Source organism: Takifugu rubripes, chromosome 1 (assembly GCF_901000725.2).
Source record: "Takifugu rubripes chromosome 1, fTakRub1.2, whole genome shotgun sequence".
Classification (NCBI taxonomy): domain Eukaryota; kingdom Metazoa; phylum Chordata; class Actinopteri; order Tetraodontiformes; family Tetraodontidae; genus Takifugu; species Takifugu rubripes.
Window position 1 is genome coordinate 6,644,832 of NC_042285.1, and position 20,147 is coordinate 6,664,978.

The 20,147-nt window shown below is 40.4% G+C and overlaps 1 protein-coding gene across 1 annotated transcript; it reads left to right on the plus strand.

Moving 5' to 3' along the window:
• Positions 1 to 76: 76 nt before the first annotated feature.
• Positions 77 to 20,056, plus strand: ccdc57 (coiled-coil domain containing 57). Its single transcript, XM_029848643.1, has 17 exons — positions 77 to 191; positions 637 to 763; positions 3,275 to 3,385; positions 4,009 to 4,117; positions 4,967 to 5,065; positions 5,200 to 5,306; positions 5,452 to 5,526; positions 6,298 to 6,465; positions 6,835 to 6,997; positions 8,491 to 8,698; positions 9,548 to 9,612; positions 9,883 to 10,090; positions 10,944 to 11,026; positions 11,363 to 11,458; positions 17,140 to 17,287; positions 19,125 to 19,183; positions 19,524 to 20,056. The coding sequence occupies exons 1-17, from the start codon at positions 77 to 79 to the stop codon at positions 19,593 to 19,595; spliced, it is 2,013 nt and encodes a 670-aa protein (XP_029704503.1). The 3' UTR covers positions 19,596 to 20,056.
• The last annotated feature ends 91 nt before the right edge of the window (positions 20,057 to 20,147 follow it).

Sequence of the window (20,147 nt, forward strand, 5' to 3'; positions counted from 1 at the left end):
CATTTTTCTCATTTCAAGTGTTCGTTGTATAAATTTAGGAACCATTGATTACGATTGTAGTGGGGGAATACTTAGAATGATGCACTATTGCCATGGAAACCTGATGCAAAAAGAAGGAAGTCAGATTTTTACGAAGCAATATATTAGCTTCAGTTTGGTGGCCACAAACCTGTTGTCATTTTACACACGCGGTAAGTAAACTAGGCAAGAACGCACGTTGGCAGGCTCTGTTTCTGTTTCTGTCTTGTTTCTTTTAAAAATATTAACGTGTGCGTATCATGTACGTACTCGCAAACACACACACGTAAACACATGCATACACGCACAGCTCCATACCATGTCTCCATGTCTGCCAGCTATTTTAAATTAGCTGCTATACAATTTGAAGCTTAATTATTACATCAATATTAATTTCAGCAACACTTATCTCAAGTTATTAAATATATTACAGTAAATACTATATAAACCTTCTGATCAACCAACAACAACCAGGCAACTTTAAAAGAATACATATGCATATTTTCAGTCAATTCAACTAACAAAAACAAAATCAGCATTTCAGTCACAAACTTACAGTAGTATTACTGTCACTTCTATGTATTGTATTCAAGGTGACCAGTACTTTGATATTCCCAGGTAGGTCAGCCATGCAGTCAGGCAAAAGCCTGGAGGTCCAGTTGGCCAGTAAAGACAGGGAATGGAAGGATCTACCTTCAGCTGTGAGCCAGTTTAAAAAGGCCCAGGACGAGTGCAACTTCTACAGGTATCTGTTCATCCACCAAGCCATAGTATCAGAAATGTCTTATTTTAATTATAAAACAGAAAATGTGCATGTTTCCTTGGGGCAAAAAAAAGTCTAAAATTTTAACTAAACGTAAATCAAGAAAGAAACATACAAGGAAAACTGTTACTACTGTCTTCTCTGTTTCATTCATGGAAGCACTCAAGCACTTTGGAAGGTAATCTAGCACAAAAAGAAAGAGCAGCTTTTATGCACAGGAAGGAGAGGAAAGCATTGAGGCACATGTAATAGGTGTTAAGGTAATGAGGAGGAGACAGATTGACAGTGCAATCCAAACAGAAACCCAAAAAGAGTCTCATTCCATAGAAAGCCCATTTGGATTTGTGAGATAAAGTAGAGGAATATCCAAGACCATCTGGATGAGTGCAGGAAAGTCCCAGACCCTCAGAAAGATGAGCTACATCTGGGCACAGTGACCCCTAACCCTAACCCTAACTGCCATATGTTGATGGCTCAAATCAGACCACAAGCGGATTTAAGAACCTTGACACACTAGAGCTAGATGTAGGAATTGCTTTAGAAGCACTGGACACTGGAACACCTCATCTGGATGAGCTACATATTGGAGAGACTTCTATGGAGCTGCCAGACAGAGGCATTCTGGGAGATGGCCTCTGCAGCCCTAGGTACTTGGAAGGTGCTGCAGAAGTGGATCGGGGGTGGGGGGGGGTTAATCTAGAGGCTCTGGCTGTGGGTCCTGAGGGGTATCAAGATCACTGATGTTAACCACAGTGGTTGTCTGGTTAACAGGACAGGAGTACCAGTCCAGATGTCAAAGAGTCTTTTGGACTCAAGGATACATTGTCCTTTCCTCTAAGGACAGGCATGCACAGTCACTGTTGTCAAGTCTCTAAACAAAATGGATCCAGCCGCATTGAGACCTGTTGTATAATGGAGACGAATGCTCTAAAATCCCCTACTTCTTCCATATTCCTTACTTTATATAGGGAGCAGCATCACACAATTAATATATCAGCTCAACGCTGACACTGGTTGTGTAATTTTAAATAATATAGAGGAGCACTATGAGCAGTTGCTCTCTCATAAGGTGTCAAAATTGCAGTGTTGATGTGAAGCATAACCAAACTGCTGTGGCTGCCAGAACACTGAAGGATACTCTAAACTGCAGCTACACTAGACTACACTAATTTTGGCCGCCGTAATAGTCATATAACAGGTTCCCAGATTTTGATGAGCTGTTTCTCTCCTTGAAACTATGGACAAATTCTTCCTGAAATCATTAAAATTCCTCTTAAACTGTATGTGACCAAAGCAATGATTTTCTATATGCAGTGATATAAGAGATTAAATATATGCTTTTAGTGATGTAATGTCATCATTAGTGCACTGCAAAAATGTGATGATACGATACAATACAATGTTTTAATGTGTTCATTACATTTATATGTATTTTAGGTGCTGTTTAAAGTAAAGCTCAGCCATTTTTTGTGTAATGCATTTGAAATAAAATTGCTTCTCCTGAATAAATGTGGAAAAGTTGAGCAATCAAGTTTACATGACATCAGTTTCAACATTTGAGCTGTTGAATGAAAAGAAAAGGGGAAATTTCCTCACCCTCTTGTATGGAGATAACTTTCGTTTTATTTGCAAATGTTTTGAAACGTGTGTCTTGAACCAAAGGCAGGTGAGCTTTGTGGATTATCAAAAGTACCTTCGACATGTCTCCAGACTTTTCTTTTTTATTGTATTCTATTGTTCTGCGGTCAAAATGCAACAATGAAAGTAGGCTTATGCTTTGCAAATTTCTGTCTGGTGAAACTAGATTTCCTTTAAAAAAACTAAAAACATTTTTATGCAAAGGTTTGGATCAAAAATCCCATCTCAGTATAATACATAATATAAATTCTGTTTTGGTTTGGATTAAAACAACTGTAAATAACTATTTCATTCCTGAAAGCGTGTTTGTTTTCCTTTATCAAGGTTTAAAATTATGTCACTCATTGTTTTTCAACCTGGCCATTTTGGATGAACGAGATAGAGAACTGGCGCAATATGATAATTTAACTACTAAAACTCTAGTTGTAAACCAAAACAGGTAGAGTTATCTTAGGCTCTACAGTCCAGTCCGTGTACATTGGGATTTTTTTTTCTTTTACATTTTGCAAACACTATTTTACATAAACATCTCATTGCACAGAAGTACATTGGCCACCTGTTCAAACATAAAGTATAACAGCAAAAACAGATTTGCCTCCCCACTGTCCTCTGATGTGGTCCAAGTGTCTGACATTCAAATTTGTCTGTATTCATCTGTCATTTATACCATGATTGTTTATTAATACTCACTGTATGTGACTGATTCACACAACAAAGACGAAGCTGGTTTGCAGCTGTCATGATTTTTAATCCCTAAGTATTCAGAAAACTAATACTGTATAACAGTTGCAGGCTGCAGATAGAGCAAGCTAACTACAGTGTGCTATAACAATGAATGACTGCTTTCTTTTAAAGGCAGGAAGAGCACCATGTACAGGTGGGGGATCACAAACACATGCACATTATAGAGAAGGAGAAGGGGAACCGCAAAAGTCAGTACCGTTTACATCTGAACAAAATCATTTGGTGAGTCAACCATAGCATGTTTTTGATAGGATGGGCTTATAGTTATTATTAGCAGGTATTGATTAAATCTCACATGCTGATTCCTGTGCAAAAGCTTAATCAGAATTTTGTCACAACCTGCATTTTCTGCATCAGCTTGGATATGAAAGAGTTAATAGCACAATAGAGCCGACGTAAATGCATGAAATATGATTTATCATATCAACACTCGTTTATGAATGTTCCTACAGTTCTGCTAGATTATAGTACACTTGTGGTACTATACAGATGGTACAAATCTACCTCTTGCTGGTCATTTGTGGCATTGCTGGTTGATTCGTGACAAAATATCTCTGTTGATGCTTGTAAGCAACATAACTCAAAAAGCTATGGATGAATGACTGCAGATATATCTGAATACAGTTTGCCATAATTTGTACCTCGGCTAAAGTGGGTTTATGAATTAGTTAGTGATGATTCTGGATTTTTGTGAATGAGAAAATGGAAAATGTTTTGTTTTTTAGGCCATAGTTACATCATGATTAATTTTTACTTGAGATTGAAGCTGTTTAATGTCTATTCATTTTCTCTCTCTCTGTCTCTCTGTCTGTCTCTCTCTCTCTCTCTCTCTCTCTCTCTGGCAGCTGTATGACTGATGAAGTACACAAACTAACCATGGATTATGAAAGAGTGAAATGTGATTTGCAGAACAAAATACATGAATTGGAAAGACAGCTGAACATTCAGAGACAGGTTTTATCCATTCAACAGATTTTTTTTATGCGTTTGAAAAATATCAGTTTGCTACTTGCTCAAGAAATAAAGAATAATGCCCTAGGTTATTGTATTATGTAGGTTATCATATTTTATTATATAATCAATGTGACAGATAGCCCAAATCTATATCTACTTTATCTACTACTCACTACTACACTACATTTCAATGGAATCACAATATGCCGGTACTGTGTTTGTAGAAACAATGATTGATTGTCATGGTAAGGTCAGTAATTATGTGGCTAGTGGGGCATGCCTGACCATGAAACTGAAGACTAATTACATGAAAATGAACCAAATAAATTGCTGTAATTTGTAAATGGCAAATATCTTTTTAAAAACAAAAAAAACAAAATTGGAGTAAAACTTCATTATTTCTATTAATATATTTGGTTGAATCAAGAATGATAGACTAAAGAAACTACAGCTCAATGAACTGCCCTCACAAGCTTGATGAAACATGTGCCACTTTATTCACTGTCTTCACTCTCATCTGAGCTATAATGAACACACATATATTAACATGAAACCTGAGATAAACACCTCGTGTGAGGGCTGCCTTTCATTCAATATTCTCAAAAGAACAACCTGAATCTTCTGCATCTTACTTAAATGGGAGTTGCGTTAAAATTGCAGTTAGAGAGCTTAAATTGTTTATTATTGTCACCACTTTATTTTGTCAGAAAAATGTTTTAACTTCAGGTTTCTTTTTAAAAACTATTTACCTTAACTATTTGCCATTATCCATATAAAGGGAAGATTTTTCTAGTGGTATTGTAAAAATATATTGAATATGTTTGAATTAATATGTATCATCCTCGACAGGAAATGACAGCTTTTCAAAAAGAGCTACATGACCACAAACATTACTTTAACATGAAAGTGAATGATTTGCAGGCTTTGCTGAGCTCTCAGGATCTTAAGGTGAGAACAATGGATATGTTATTGCACTATATTTCTGACAGACCTCTAAAATCATTATCTATTATGTTATATATGTTCTATAGATTGAACTGCTGTATGAACACACTAAAGTTGGCTGCCAAACTCTATTGCAGGCACCACAAGATCGCAATATATCAAAGCATTTCTGTGACCACTTACAAACTCAACTGCGACACAAAGAGCAGCACATGGAGAATATCTCTTCTGTCAAGGACTCCAAGTGTGTGTGTGTGTGTGTGTGTGTGTGTGTGTGTGTGTGTGTGTGTGTTTGTTTGTTTTTATGTTTGTTTTTGTGTTTGTGTTTGTTGGGGGGGGTGCCTGTGAGTGTGTTTGCCTTTGCACTGATTGTGAATTTTCTTTCCCAGGATAAATGATCTTGAAGAAAAGCTGACAATGATGGAGATGAAAATGAAAGTGGAGGAGGAGAAATATGTAGAGAAGTGAGTTATTAGTTAGTTAGTTAGTTAGTTAGTTAGTTAGTTAGTTAGTTAGTTAGTTAGTTAGTTAGTTAGTTAGTTAGTTAGTTAGTTAGTTAGTTAGTTAGTTAGTTAGTTAGTTATTGTTTTAAAAGATAGACAGTCAACACAGGTCTCTACATTCCATTTATGCATAAGCGGTCAAAGTTGCAGAAAATAATTAGTGATTCAATCCACATGGTACAAAAAATGTTATACTGATATACCATATAACAGTATACTGTAATTTTAAGAGCAGTAATATGAGCTTTTGAGCTCCATTATGTTTCCTCCTCACTTTCTTTGCGCTGTACAAAATCAAAGCACAATATCTGGCTACACTGCTGATATCTTCTCCTTGTGACAGCTACTTCTGTAGCATCAAGGTCCTGTTTGTACTTTAGACCTCAAAGCAGCTGATATTAATGGTGTTCCACCTCATTTAATAGCATCAGACACACTACTCAAACAATAAAGCATTGTAGCACACGTCTCAATGGATGAGATAATACAGGTAAAAAATCTTGATTGATTAGATTCGACTAATTTGTTATGAATCAAATACTCAAAGAACACTAATGGGAACAGTACAGTCAATGACTTCCACCTGCCAAACCAGACAGCTTTACTTCATTTTTACTAAAACATGAAATTAATGCAAGTTTTTTTTCCACAGATAGATAAGCAATATACAATCTTATTTAGTCCAATAATAACTAGTTTTGTATCCAAGTAACTGTCTAATGTTTCTCTCAGATATCAAGATGTGCTCAAGACTCTGAAGGAATCTGAGGTCCAACAGGAAATCAAGTGTCGTGCACAATCACACCATCTGCAAAAAGTTGAAAAACAGATTGTCAGATTACAAAAAAATATGGAAATTCTGCATGACACCCTCAAGAAAAAAGAAAAGACAGTCCACTGGTGAGACTGGTTTATTTTTTGCATATTCTTTGCATAATCATGTATACAGCACATTTTGGAACTGTTTGGTTGCTCCCACTAGATGTCACTATTGAACGCTACTATAGTCTAAAAGTCCTGCGTAGCCTTTCAAACCTCTACAAGGGGAAAATATTGTAAAGGCAAGCAATATTGATACATGTAATAATAGATAAATAACATTTACTTTTATCTCAACTAACATAACAATTTGAGTGAATAAGATTTGAAGCTTTAAATAAAAGGACAAATGTTTCTTTTTCAACAGCATTTAATACTCCAAAATTCTTATTCTTTTCTCTCAGTTTCCTTATTCGCATTGTTATACTGATCTGTTTTTTTCCTCATTAGGTATGAACAGCAGCTAAGTGCTAGTTTAGAGAGAGAGAAGAACTTGGAAATAATGAGAACACAGATTGAACTTGAGTGGCAAAAATGCTGTGAGAACATGAAGACAGAACACAACCATATGAATCAGCAGCTAATTAAAGGACTGATCCAGAATAAAAACCAGGTCAGTGTCTAGTATGTGTGTCTGTGTATGCATCTGTGTGTACAGTAGTGTTCTATACTTAATGGTTAAAGTTACACTAATAAAATTATTTAAAGTTGTTGAAGACAATAAATCCGTTAATGTTCGGATTCCTGTTAGGCCAAAGAAGAGGTGAAGAAGAGAGAAGATCTTCGAGATTTGACTGTCTCATCACCCTTATCAGCTTAGTATAAACCAAAATGATTCTGTTAGTTGTTGTTGGCAAATAAGTGTATAAGAGAGGAATTAACTGAGTTCCATGAATAATGGATATCTACTGTACATTACATGGCATTTGACTGGCAAATATATCTCTTGAGAAAAATATTCTCATCAACAGATATCCCAAATGGGGGTTAGCTCAGTCTGAAGGGGTTGTTTTGGCTGAGAAGTGGAGGGTTCTCAGTTCAAGCTCCAGTGTAGAAAAAACATGTAAGCTGTTCTAGTAGTAGGAAGAGGAGGTGCCAGGAGCACGTTCAGAGCACTGCCAGGGTACTCTTAAGTTTATACCTTGCCTTTGCCCAAATATAGCTGGGACAGGCTCCAGCACCCTCTCCGTTACCCCAAAAGGTGCCTCAAACGCTAAAACCTTTTTTTGCCCAGTAAGCTAGATATGATATTAGATTTTGCATTTAAATGGTGTGAGGTTTGTGTTATTATCCACTTGATGAAGGTACATGCTTTTCTATTTTCTATGTTGATTAAAGTAGTCAGTGTAAGCCAGGTGTCATCCCTGGTGTTATACTTCAGACACTGCAGAATCAGGGTGTGATCCAGGGAGTAAATTTGTAGTCGTTGGACGAATACTGGATAGACAGGTCCACCCATGGACTTATAGTTAGGCATTGACATGAAAGGGCAAGAACTGCCTGTTACAGTATGGAGCTCTAAACTCATGTAACAACTTTCTGAGAGGGTCTCATAAATACATGTACACAGATACAACAGCAGCTGAAAAGAAAAGATGATTGACATTTTTACGCATGTTGACATCTAAAAGTAAAAACAGCGACATTTCCCAGATTAAATATATTATATACTATCTTTGTGCTATCATAAGTTGCAGTTCACTGTTTTATGAATAATCATATTTTGTTTTTTTCCCATTTAATATCCCAAATGTTTGGAAGCTGTTGCATTTTGGATATGAATAACACCAGGGAACAATTTGAAAAAACAATTCTGTTAGATTTTTATGCTAAAATTATCTGATTTCAAAATTGCAGTCAGTTTTTTTCTCCACAGCTTACTCTCCAGATAAGCAAAATTCCACTGTACTGACATTTCCACACCCAAAAATTTGATCAAAACAGCTGTCAGACGCAACTCAGCAAAAATTGTGTTCCCAGTGCCATTTTTAAATGGTTTCACAGCGTAAAGAACATTTTTAATATAAATTTTTCCCTTTTTTATCTTTAGAATTTGGCATGATCTGTCCTCTAGCTTGTGCAGATAATTGTATTTTCTATCTACAGTGCTTGAGCCCAGCTCCAGACAAGATCTATAATCTGCAGGAGTGCAATGCAGAGTTACAGGGGGTGGTGTCTCAAATGAGAAAAGACATGGAGGCTTTACTGCAGTACCAGGTGCAGTCACAGGCATCCTTGCCTTTGGAAAGTTATCATGGACTCCCTGCTGAAATTTCCACTCATCTCTCACCACAATCCAATTTACACAAACAAGGTAGGTCATTTCTGTTATAATTGCACCAGATTTTATGTTTAACTTAAAGCGCTGCTTTCACAATCAGTGATGTGTAAATGATTTCAGTTAGGAATTATCCTATCCTAAATTTCAGTGACAGGACTTTAGTCAAGCTGAGAATTCTGTTTGTTCATCACTATTATTTTTAATAGATAGATACATCTTTGTAACACAAGGTAGATACAACACATTGACAGAAGACAAGGCATCAAAAAAGCATTGATAGAATAGAAAAATACCATATGTTAAAGTTGGGTCTTATGTGTTCAAACGGTCTTAACGTGTTTGAAAGGGTTAATGAAGAAATTAAAAATGGCCTTATTAAGTACTTTTGAGACAGAATACACATTACCTATTTGGAACCTATATAGGAATACACATTACCTATTCCTTACTATTTTTATATATATATATATGTCTTATCTTATTTATCTTATTCTAGTGTTTATTGTCTTCTCTATGTTGAATGTTGCAGCGTCACACCGAGACAAATTCCTAGCTTGTGTAATACTGTGTACTACATGAACAATGGCAATAAATAAATCTGATTCTGATTCTGATTCTGATTCTGAAATGTTTAAAAGGGCTGTAAGTCAAAAACCTGGTCTTAATATTGAATTTAATTAAATCAAGAATTTCTGAAACCATGAATACCTTTTAAGTAAATATCATGAAATAAACAGCATTATGTCAATGTGTTTTTCAAGTAGGGGCAAGGGCAATAAAAGTTCATTATATGTTGGATGTTGCATGACATTTGTTACCATTTGCATTTTGTAGACAACTGATCTTCATTTTGTCTCAATTTTTAATTGTTTTTATCCGCAGGTGGTCTGTGGCAAAGACAAAACGACAACAGTGTTTCTTTGATGCCATTAGTTTGTACTGAAAAGGTATAAAAATGTCAACATATTAAAATTTAAAATAATTTGACCTGTTGGGCCCAGTCTGGTGAAAGTAAACTTACTAACCTTTAATGTTTCTGTGCTTTAATGTTCCCACATTAATCACCGTTTAATGTTCAGTATACTGTATCAGAAGAGTAAATCAGTGGACCACTACGAGTTATTTCACCAGTTAGCAGAAATGATGACGGTCACATAATAAGTTACTGTATCTGCTGCAGTAATTCTACTATGTTTTTCCTTCTTCCCTCCCAACAGCTCCAACAAGAGAAGCAACATTTGAGGGTACAGCACTCTTCTCATCTAATTTCGGGTGATAAATTAAAAAATGTGCAAGGACATCCTGTCCCGCGTGCTAGATTGAAGCATGCAGCACTCTGCATCACCCGTTTGATCAAAGAGAAACAACACCTGATAGAGATGTGCAACCGCCTCCGTGGTATGAAGTCATCTTCTGGATTTAAAGGTGCTGTCAGATACACACAACACACGCCTGAATTAGTTTGTCATTTTCTGTTTACACTGTTACGTGTATTTTTGTAAGACTGTAGAAAATATGTCATTTTAAATCATTTTTTGGCATTACTCAAATGAAGTCTCGTGGGGCAGCATGCATAAAATCCAACATTAATCTGGTTATAGAATCTTTCTATACATCCCTCAATCCTCTTGAATTACCATTGGACATTGTTTCTTCTAAACATCTGATTATTGTCTTAACATTTATTTATTTTTACTATTGAATATTTTTATGTTTTCTGTCCATACTTTTAAAGCAAACAATATCAAGCTACAGTAATTTTTGTCATGCTTTTTAGTTATATTTTTCATATCAAATTTGAAAAACATGGCCATTGGAGTCTATGGTAGATGTAATTGTTTGGAAAATATTTTGAAAGACATTGTCCAACAGCAGGCAATGTATATCAGAGTGAAAAAAGAAATTAGGAGATCTGAAGCACTGCCTTTGAGCTTAGAGGGAGGATCCAAGGTAGTTTTCTATGTCAACTGGACTGGGTTTCTTCTCTTGAAGACGTTTTGCCTTCTATCCAGAAGGCTTCTTCAGTTCTGAACTGAGAAAGCCTTCTGGATAGAAGACGAAACGTTTTCAAGAGAAGGAACCCAGTCCAGTTGACATAGAAAACTACCTTGGATACAATGACCTGGATGATTGAGAATCTACACAGACATCTTAGAGGGAGGATTTTATCCTCAAATCAAGACACTGCTCTCAACCTACCCAATAACTCCTAATCCCAAACCTTGTTTGTTTTGTTGTGTGATGATGGAAAGAGGTTATCTCATCTGACATGTTCCAGAGTTGGATTTGTCCACAGAACTACGAGAACAACACGGCAGTCTCAAAAATCTGGAGCAGCATCAGTCCCAGATCACTTCAAAGGTATCTGCTTCACTTGCTGGATGACCCTCAGGAGAGGTTTTTTTAAAAGGTCATAGTTGGTTTATCATTACTCATTCTCAGTCTGTTAACTTGACTGAATATCAAATTGAAATGTCTGTTTTTAATGTTTTTCTCTTATTTTTGTCAGTGTAAATTAGTGGTACATCTGCCAGTCCCTGGACTGTTTCTTTGACTTCTGGAAGTTAAACCCTCCTGTCTACTTATTTAATATAAACAGGATGGATGGATGGATGGATGGATGGATGGATGGATGGATGGACGGACGGACGGATGGTTTTGCAGTGTCCACTGGCACTTATCTACTTGTTCATTCAGTGTAGAGGTAGTGCATCACATCTGATTGAACAAGAAGAAGCAACTGCAAAAGAAGTAGCTGCTAATCCTCCATCTCAGGAGACAGAGGGGCCAGAGGTAACTGCAGAATCCTAAAATCATCAGTTCAAATGATATAAATTATACTGGTTGTGCCTAACAGCACATTTTCTGTTTATTTAGGACACAGCTATAGAATCATGTGTTACAATATTTAACTCATCTTTATTTATAGTGTCTGTTAAATTGTCTCTAGTTGCTTTACAGAAACAAAAGATAAAAAAAACATAGTGATTGTCTCACCACATACTTTAATGCAAATATTGATCAGCCAATCACTTGGCAGCGGCTCACTTCTTTTGGGCATGTATAGATTTGCTCAAGATGACCTGCTAAAGTTCAGAAAAGTACTACTATGGTGATTTAAGTCACTTTGAATGTGTAATGGTTGTTGCAGCCAGATGAGCCACTCTGAGTATTTTGTAACCTACTGAGCTGTAATTTTCCTGCCCAACCCTTACTGGGATTACCATAAAATCCAAACAGATATCCACTGAGTGTCAGTTGTCTGCAAAAATGCTGATGTTGAGCGTAGAGGTTAAAGGTGAATGACCAGAATGGTGCAGGTTTATAGAAAGGCAACAGTAACTGAAATACCCATTCCTACAAATGAGATGTGCAAAAATCTCTGAACATACAGCATGGGTTTAATGTGTAATAATATTTGTGGATCATTTAAACATCACAGCTGAGTTTAGAGTCCTTAAATGGCCTCCACAGTTTGGGACGTAAATCCCCTGCTCCAATGCATTTTTGAATGCGTTTGAACAGGGGATTCACATCATGTACATGTCTGACAAAACTGCAAGAACAGTTTGACACTATCAAAGAAAGAAAGAAAGATTTATTTTTTATTTTTACACAGACACTTTATTTACACAAATTCACAGCCTGTTAAAAAAACAGTGCTGACAACAAAATAAATAGAATCAACAAAAAACAGTTACTCCACAGGGAGTTTTCCACTGTGCAATTGATCCAGAAGTGTCCTTTACAAACATTCACACACAAAAAACATTGTCTCTCGCCCGGAACAGAAATAGGCACTGGTCTGACATAGTAGGATCCATCCTACAGAGGAAAAACGGTGGTGGCCTCTCACACAGGCTCCAGCAGTGGGGGGACTATCCCTTCCCAGCCGGTAGGCCTACTAGCTGGTGCTCCTGTTAGACGGTTCTCTCAATTGTTTCCTGGCTTTGCCCATATGCTTCTTTAGCCGGAAGGTCTCAGCGTCAGTCAGGTCCGACGCAGCTCTATGTTCGATCCAATGGCCGGCTGACTGGATGAACAGGAGCTTGTCGGGGAAGTATATCTCCAAATCAGGGCCCCTCTAGTCTGCGTGAGAAAGTTCTTGATCATGCTCGGGGGGTTCACGTCATCCCTCTCGCTATCCACCACCATGTTTGACAGCTCACTGGCATCGGGCATGTACTCTTGGTCACTGTTATCTGTGGCAGTGGCTGCATCCTCCAGCTGTCTAGCTTTTCTGTCACCACCGTCCTTCATGACATTTTTCTGCTTTCTGCGCCGCTTTGTGGGAGCAGGCCGCCATTCAGACACCCCCGCTGCCCTCACTTGTACCTGCACCTCCCTCGCCCAGCTCACCTGTGCTCACACCCAACTCACCCTGCTCACCTGTGCTCATTCCTCCCTCGCCCAGCTTGCCAGCCACTAACCCTGGCATCCCACACTCCCCTGTCACCTGCCCCACTTCACCTACCGCTACACACTGTTCAGCTGTTTGACCCAAGTTTCCGGTCTCTCCTGCCTCACCCAGTTCACATGATTCACCCATTCCCTCATCAGTCTTCCCCAGTTCACCCAACCCACACAACACTTCAATTTCCACCCCAGTTAAATCCCCGCCTCGCCACTCTCCTCCACCACCATCTCGACATTCTCCCTCTCTCCACTCACCTCAGTCTCACGCACACACTCACTCCGTTTTCCCTCCGCCTGCGACTCCATTTTCGCCACCTCCGGTAGAGCGGGGGGCCCCTTCGCTCCGCACCACCGACGCCTCACCACCGGAACGGGCCGGGAGTGCCGCGGGGTCGGGCGCGGCGGACTCCGCCGCCGGCACGTCTGGTACCGGGCGGCTCGGACAAGCCCTGGCCAGATATCCCTCCTCGCCGCAGTTTAAACATTTAAGGGCAGAGGAGGTTGCAAAAAGAACGTAATCAAAGTCATCCACACAGACGACAAAAACTCCTCTGCCCTGTTGCTTAAGATCATATGCACCTGTCTCTACGTGTCTCAACAACGGTGATTTACACCCCGATAACAATTTTCTGATGGGGGACACCAGTTTCCCATGTCGGGACAGTTCTCTCTCCAAGAACTCATCGCTGATGAACGGCGGCACGTTGGACAAAGTAATCCGTGCCTCCGGCTACGTCAGCGGAGTCACCTGGACGAGCTGCCCCCCACAGTGATCCCCGTCTCCACCAACCTGTTCGCCTGTTTCACCTGCTCTAGGAACAACACCACCGTTCTGTTCATGCGGACGGCGGATTTAATCGAACTGTGGCCGATTTCCTGGCCCACAGGCAGAGCCACCTCCTCCACACTGAGCATGGAGCCAGCTCCCACCTTCACCCCGTGTCTCCTGCTCAACCCGGTTAAGTTGGCGTTCGCCGCCATGACGGCCGCACGCGGTCGGCCGCCCCACAAACTCGCACACACACTCGCTAAAAACTAAAATAATACTACAAAACACACAATGAATAAAACTATATTCACAAACATTCGCACTCATCCAGAAAGGGACAGAATAGGAAAAACGCGTTATTTTACAATCTCTCGCTCTCTCCCGCTCACACTCCTTCCACCACCAGCAGAAAGAAAGAAACAGATTTGATTTTTACACAAATACTTTATTTACAAATTACACACCCTGTTGAAAACACAGCACTGACAATAAATAAATAAATAGAATAAACAAAAACAGTTACTCCACAAGGAGTTGTTCAATGTGCAATTGATTAGAACCATTAAAAGCACCTTTTACAACATTCGAAAGTACAGTGGGTCTCTCACACTCAATGTACACACGAAATACTGTCTCTCGCTTGGCACAGAAACGGGCACTGGTCCGATACAGCAAGATCCATCCTAGAGAGGAAAACGTTCAGGGCAACGGCTCCATGTAGGACCCTCTAGTGGAGGTCCCCGGTCCCTCTTCCTCCGTGGTGGCTCGTTAAGCAGGCTCCAGCAGGGGGGGGCTACATTCCTTCCCAGCCGGTCAGCCGACAAGCTGGTGCTCCTGTTGGACAGTCATTTGAGCTGTTTCCTCGTTTTGCCCATGTGCTTCTTTAGCCGAAAGATCTCGTCGGTGAGGTCCGACGCCGCCCTGTGTTTATTCCAATGGCTCGCCAATTGGATGAAGAGGAGCTTGTCGGGGAAGTATATCCCCAAATCAGAGCCCCTCATACCTTTGGTCTGTGTGAGAAAACTCTTGATCATACTTGAGGGGTACAAATCATCCCTCTCACTGTCCGCCACCGTGTTTGACAGTTCACTGCTGTCGGACATGTAATCATAGTCACTAGTATCTGTGGCAGCGGCTGCACCCTCCAGCCGTCCAGCCGTCCAGCCCCCCGCCTCCACCGTCCTTCATGACATTTTTCTGCTTTCTTCACCGCTTTGCGGGAAGAGGCCACCATTCAGACACACCCTTGTTGCCCTCACTTGTACCCGCACCTCCCTCACCCACCTCACCTGTGCTCACTCCCACCTCACCTGTGCTTGTTCCTCCCTCACCCAGCTCGCCAGCCACTATCCCTGGCACCCCACGCTCACCTGTCACTTGCCCCACTCCACCTACCGCTGCACACTGTTCACCTGTTTGACCCATGTCTCCCGTCTCTCCTGCCTCACCCAGTTCACATATTTTACCCATTCCCTCACCAGTCTTCCCCAGTTCACCCAACCCACACAACACAGCAACAGCTACCCCAGTTTCCTTCCCTGCTTCCATCCATTTCCTTCCCTGCTTCACCACTCTCGCCAGTCACTTCCACCACCATCTCGACATTCTCCCTCTCTCCACTCACCTCAGTCTCACGCACACACTCACTCCGTTTTCCCTCCGCCTGCGACTCAATTTGTGCTCCATCCGGAACAGCAGGGGCCCCCTCCGCACCGCACCACCGACGCCTCGCTGCCGGAACGGGCCGTGGGGTTAGGCGCAGCAGGCTCCGCCGCCGGCCAGATGTCCCTCTTCGCCACAGTTGAAACATTTAAGGGCAGAGGAGGTTGCAAACATAATGTAATCAAAGTCGTTCACGCAGACAACAAAGCGATAATTGAACTCCTACGCCCTGTTGTTTAGGACCATGTGGACCTTTCTACGGTGAGACACCACGTGTCTCAACAGCGGTGATTTACACCCCGATAACAATTTCCTAGTGGGGGACACCATCTTCCCATGTCCGGACAGTTCTCTCGCCAGGAACTTGTCGCTGATGAACAGCGGCACGTTGGGCAAGGTAATCCTCGCTGCCGGCTATGCCAGCGGAGTCACCTGGATGAACTGCCCCCCCATGGTGATCCCCGTCTCCACCAACTTGTTCGCCTGTTCCACCTTCTCCAGGAACAGCACCACTGCCCTGTTCACGCGGGCGGTGGATTTCACCGAGCTGTGGCCGATTCCCTGGCCCGCAGCCAGAGCCACCTCCTCCACACTGAGCATGGAGCCCGCTCCTGCTTTCACCCCGTGCCTCCTGCTTAACCCGGTTAAGCCGGTGTTGGCCGCCATGATGGCTGCATGCGGTCGGCTGCCCCACAAACTCACACACGCACTCACTAAACTAAAATAAAACTACAAAACACACAATGAATTAAACTATATTCACTAACATTCACACTCACACAAAAAAGGACAGAATAATAAAAACGTGTTTTGCACAATCTGTCGTTCGCTCTCTTTCCCGCTCACACTCCTTCCACCACCAGCAGAAAGAAAGAAAAATATTGTCCATAATCATCAAAATTCAGATTGGTCCTGGTCCAAAGCCATGTTTGTGGTAAATATTTTCCATGGTCCCTGATCTCATGTGATGTGGCGCAACTTCAAGATCTTTTATGTTGAAACTACTGTAAATTTAATTGGAGTTGCATTCATGCTACTTTTAAGATTAAGACAAATTATCATACTTAGAGGGACGTCTAATTATTAGGTTAACATTTCAGTTATGCTGCTATAGGCCAAGGCTGCCAGGGTCCAGAAACATGATCACCTGACAGGCCTCTATCACCCCACTGGGTCATGGTTTCCTCTCCTCTCCTCTCCTCTCCTCTCCTCTCCTCTCCTCTCCTCTCCTCTCCTCTCCCTCCCCCCTCTCCTCTCTCTCTACCCAGCCGGCCATCAGCAGGAGGGTCCCCCTACATGAGCCTGGTCCTGCTCAAGGTTTCTTCCTGTTAAAGGGGAGTTTTTCCTTGCCACTGTTGCTTGTCTGGGGTTAGGCCCTGGGATTCTGGAAAGTGCCTTGAAACAATTCTGATTGTAAAAGACGCTATATAAATAAAGATTGATTGATTGATTGATTGATTGATTGATTGATTGATTGATTGATTGATTGATTGCTTGATTGATTGATTGATTGATTGAAATGGAAGTACCTGTACATTTGAGATAGATGTACACACATAGAGCTTTATTTTTTTAGGTTGGGTAGATAGAAAGTATCCAAATTACAGAAAAATATCTTCTCTTTCAGGTCTCCAGAAACCCATTAACTCAGTCTGACTTCAGGCAGACACAGAGTTCTGTTTATGTGGATCAAAATCTGTACCAATCAATAGAGTCATTGCAATCACTGTGGGACTTGCTGGACTGTGGACTCAGTTCATCTACTTTATCAGAAGGTAACTGGAATAAATCAAGATCACAAACTCTATGTGACTTTTCCATGATTTGTTTTACTTAATATGCTTCAGTCCAGAGCAACTGGGCTTTTATTATTCAATTAAAAGACAATCTGCTTCATCATCATCAACATACTCAAATGGCTTCCTCCTTAATTAAATCTGAACAGATTGTATATATTATATTAAGTATTGCCCAATACACTTGTTTTTGGTTTGTTTTAGTTTGGGGGTTTTGATTGTTTTTCCAAGTTCTGGTACAGTTTTGTGTTAGACATATTGTTGTTGAAGATGTCAGTGACATCAGTGACATTTTGTTTGCCTATTAGTGTAGCTTTTTTTGGTGATGGAGACTTGGATGGAATAGGGGTCATCACATTTATGGCAGGTCTCAGTCATTTAGGAGGCAAATCAGGTTAAGATACAGTTATCATGCTATCAAGTAATTGTGAAACTAAACAAACTAGAGAGATACATCTGGTCTATTTATGACTGTGCTGACTGGTTCATAGAGTTCACAACTGTCAGTGTAATGATTAGATAGAGTACATGAGAGGTCATGTTCTGCAGTTACAATGTGGAAACATGGCAAACAAAATCAGAATAATTCAAAATTTTGTTCACATTAAAATGCTTATAGTGAAATGCAGCCTCCCTTTAGCTGATTGCATCTGGTTTGACATATAGAATTACTGTGTACCGTAATTTCCGGACTATAAGCTACTACTTTTTACACTTTAAACACTGCGGCTTATTCTACGGTGCGGCTTATTTATGGGGTTTTTTCGTGGCGCACTATCACAACTATTGTGAATCAGTCATTTTTACTAACCCTCGTCAACAAGGAAAATACTAGAAGAAAAGCATATGATGCGACTTTTAAGTTAAAAGCGATCATTCTGGCGGTTGAAGAAGGAAATCGAGCTGCCGCGCCTAATCTTGGCATACATTACGGTAATCAATGGCGAGAAGGTGGAGACGCCAGCATAAAGAATTGATCCAAATCAAAAAGACGACAAAAGCTTTTAGACGTAAACATCGCAGGTGGCCCGAGCTTGAAAACGTACTGGAAGACTGGGTGAACACACAGAGAGCAGGCGGCCGCGGTGTTTCCGCTGTACAAATCAGACGGAAGGCAAAAGTAATCGCCACCGTGATGAAAATAGAAGATTTTAGAGGTGGGCCATCAGGGGTTTTTAGATTGTTCATTGTTTGAGTAAAAAAGAATAAACAACGTAATTTGTGTGTAGCTGATACAAACGTATATTTCAAGGTAGCTGAATTACAGACACCGTTAGAAAAAAAAAGCATTTACCGGTACAATATATTTGTTTATGTTGCTAAGCGGATTAAATTAAAAGAAAAGTTAAAAAATCCTGACGTGATAAAATTTGGATTTAAGGTCTCTGTATAAACATAAAAGTGAAAAGAGTGTCTGTTGTTTCTTACCTGTCTGTTTGTCACTCATCAGTGACTCGTCTCTTACGGTAATAAAAACATATACCGGTACTGAATGTTTTTGATCTAATTTTTCATATTACTACGTGAGATACCTGCGGCTTAAAATCCGGTGTGGCTTGTATAGTACAAAATTGATTTTCTTTCTAAAATTAGATTATGCGGCTTATAATCAGGTGCGCTCTATAGTCCGGAAATTAAGGTGTATATACAGTATATATGTTGCTTGGCTGTGTCAGTTTTTCAGTCAGAAATTCTGTAGGTTAATATGACCTTGTTGTTTCACACCAGAGGGAGAAAAAGTAATATCAGTCATACAACTTTTTTTGACAAACATTTGCATTTGTAGCCACTATTAACATTAACTATCTGCATTTAGAAGGTGAGCTGAAGAGAACGGATACAACTGAGTCTGGTGCTGCTGCTGACCAGATGATGGTGCGTGGAATCTCTGCTCCTGTCCACTGTCAGCCTCCAGACAAGCTCCAACAGAGGAGGAATCTTTTTACAACAACAAAAAAGACCACCAGGACACTCAAACCCACATGCAAGATTAGAAATTATAATATTAAAGACTGACACAGTTTAGTATCTAATATTACATTCATGCAACTACTGTTACATACAGGACAGTTTGTACAGTGAAATAAACGTAATGCATTTATTTTATGAGTATTGCTGCGAACATAAAGTTATATTTGATAGGTGCAAATATTTGCTGTGTCTTCATGCACATTGATCAGGATGGCAGTGATGTCTATCTGCTCCGCTACAGTAGGTCAAGATGTCTCTTCGTCGCATGATGATGAACTTCAATAACCTCGAGCAGCCAGACGAGCCTCCCGGGTGACGTCACAACAGTTGTCCCGCCTTTTAATCACCCTATCTCCCAGCAGCACACACCTCTCCTCTCATTGGACGAAGCCACACAATCCGACCTCCTGATTGGCTACTTCATACGTCATGAAGAGAGAATAAAGCAGTCATGTGCGCTGATGCGTGTGTTTCTTCGCGTTTTCAGCACGCCGCAGTCTACCGCAACATTAAAACTAGGAGCCCACACACTGATTCAGATAACGCGCGCACACACCTATGAGGCAGCCGTTACTGAATGTTCGGACACATTTGGACTAGTTCTATTCAGTAAGCAGATAATGACATCCAAACACCCACTTCTGTCTTTCCAAATTCACTCTTTTCTGCGCGACCACAAGCTTGACGTTTCTGAACGTCTTAAAACATTAAAACCCACCACAATGAATCTTGGGTGTCACAATGAATCTTGGGTGAATCACCGTGTGCCCAATGGGGAAACAATTAAAACAATAATTTTACCGATTTTACCACTTTATGATTAGCAATTTGGATTGATGCTGGGAAATAATGGCACATGTATAAAGCG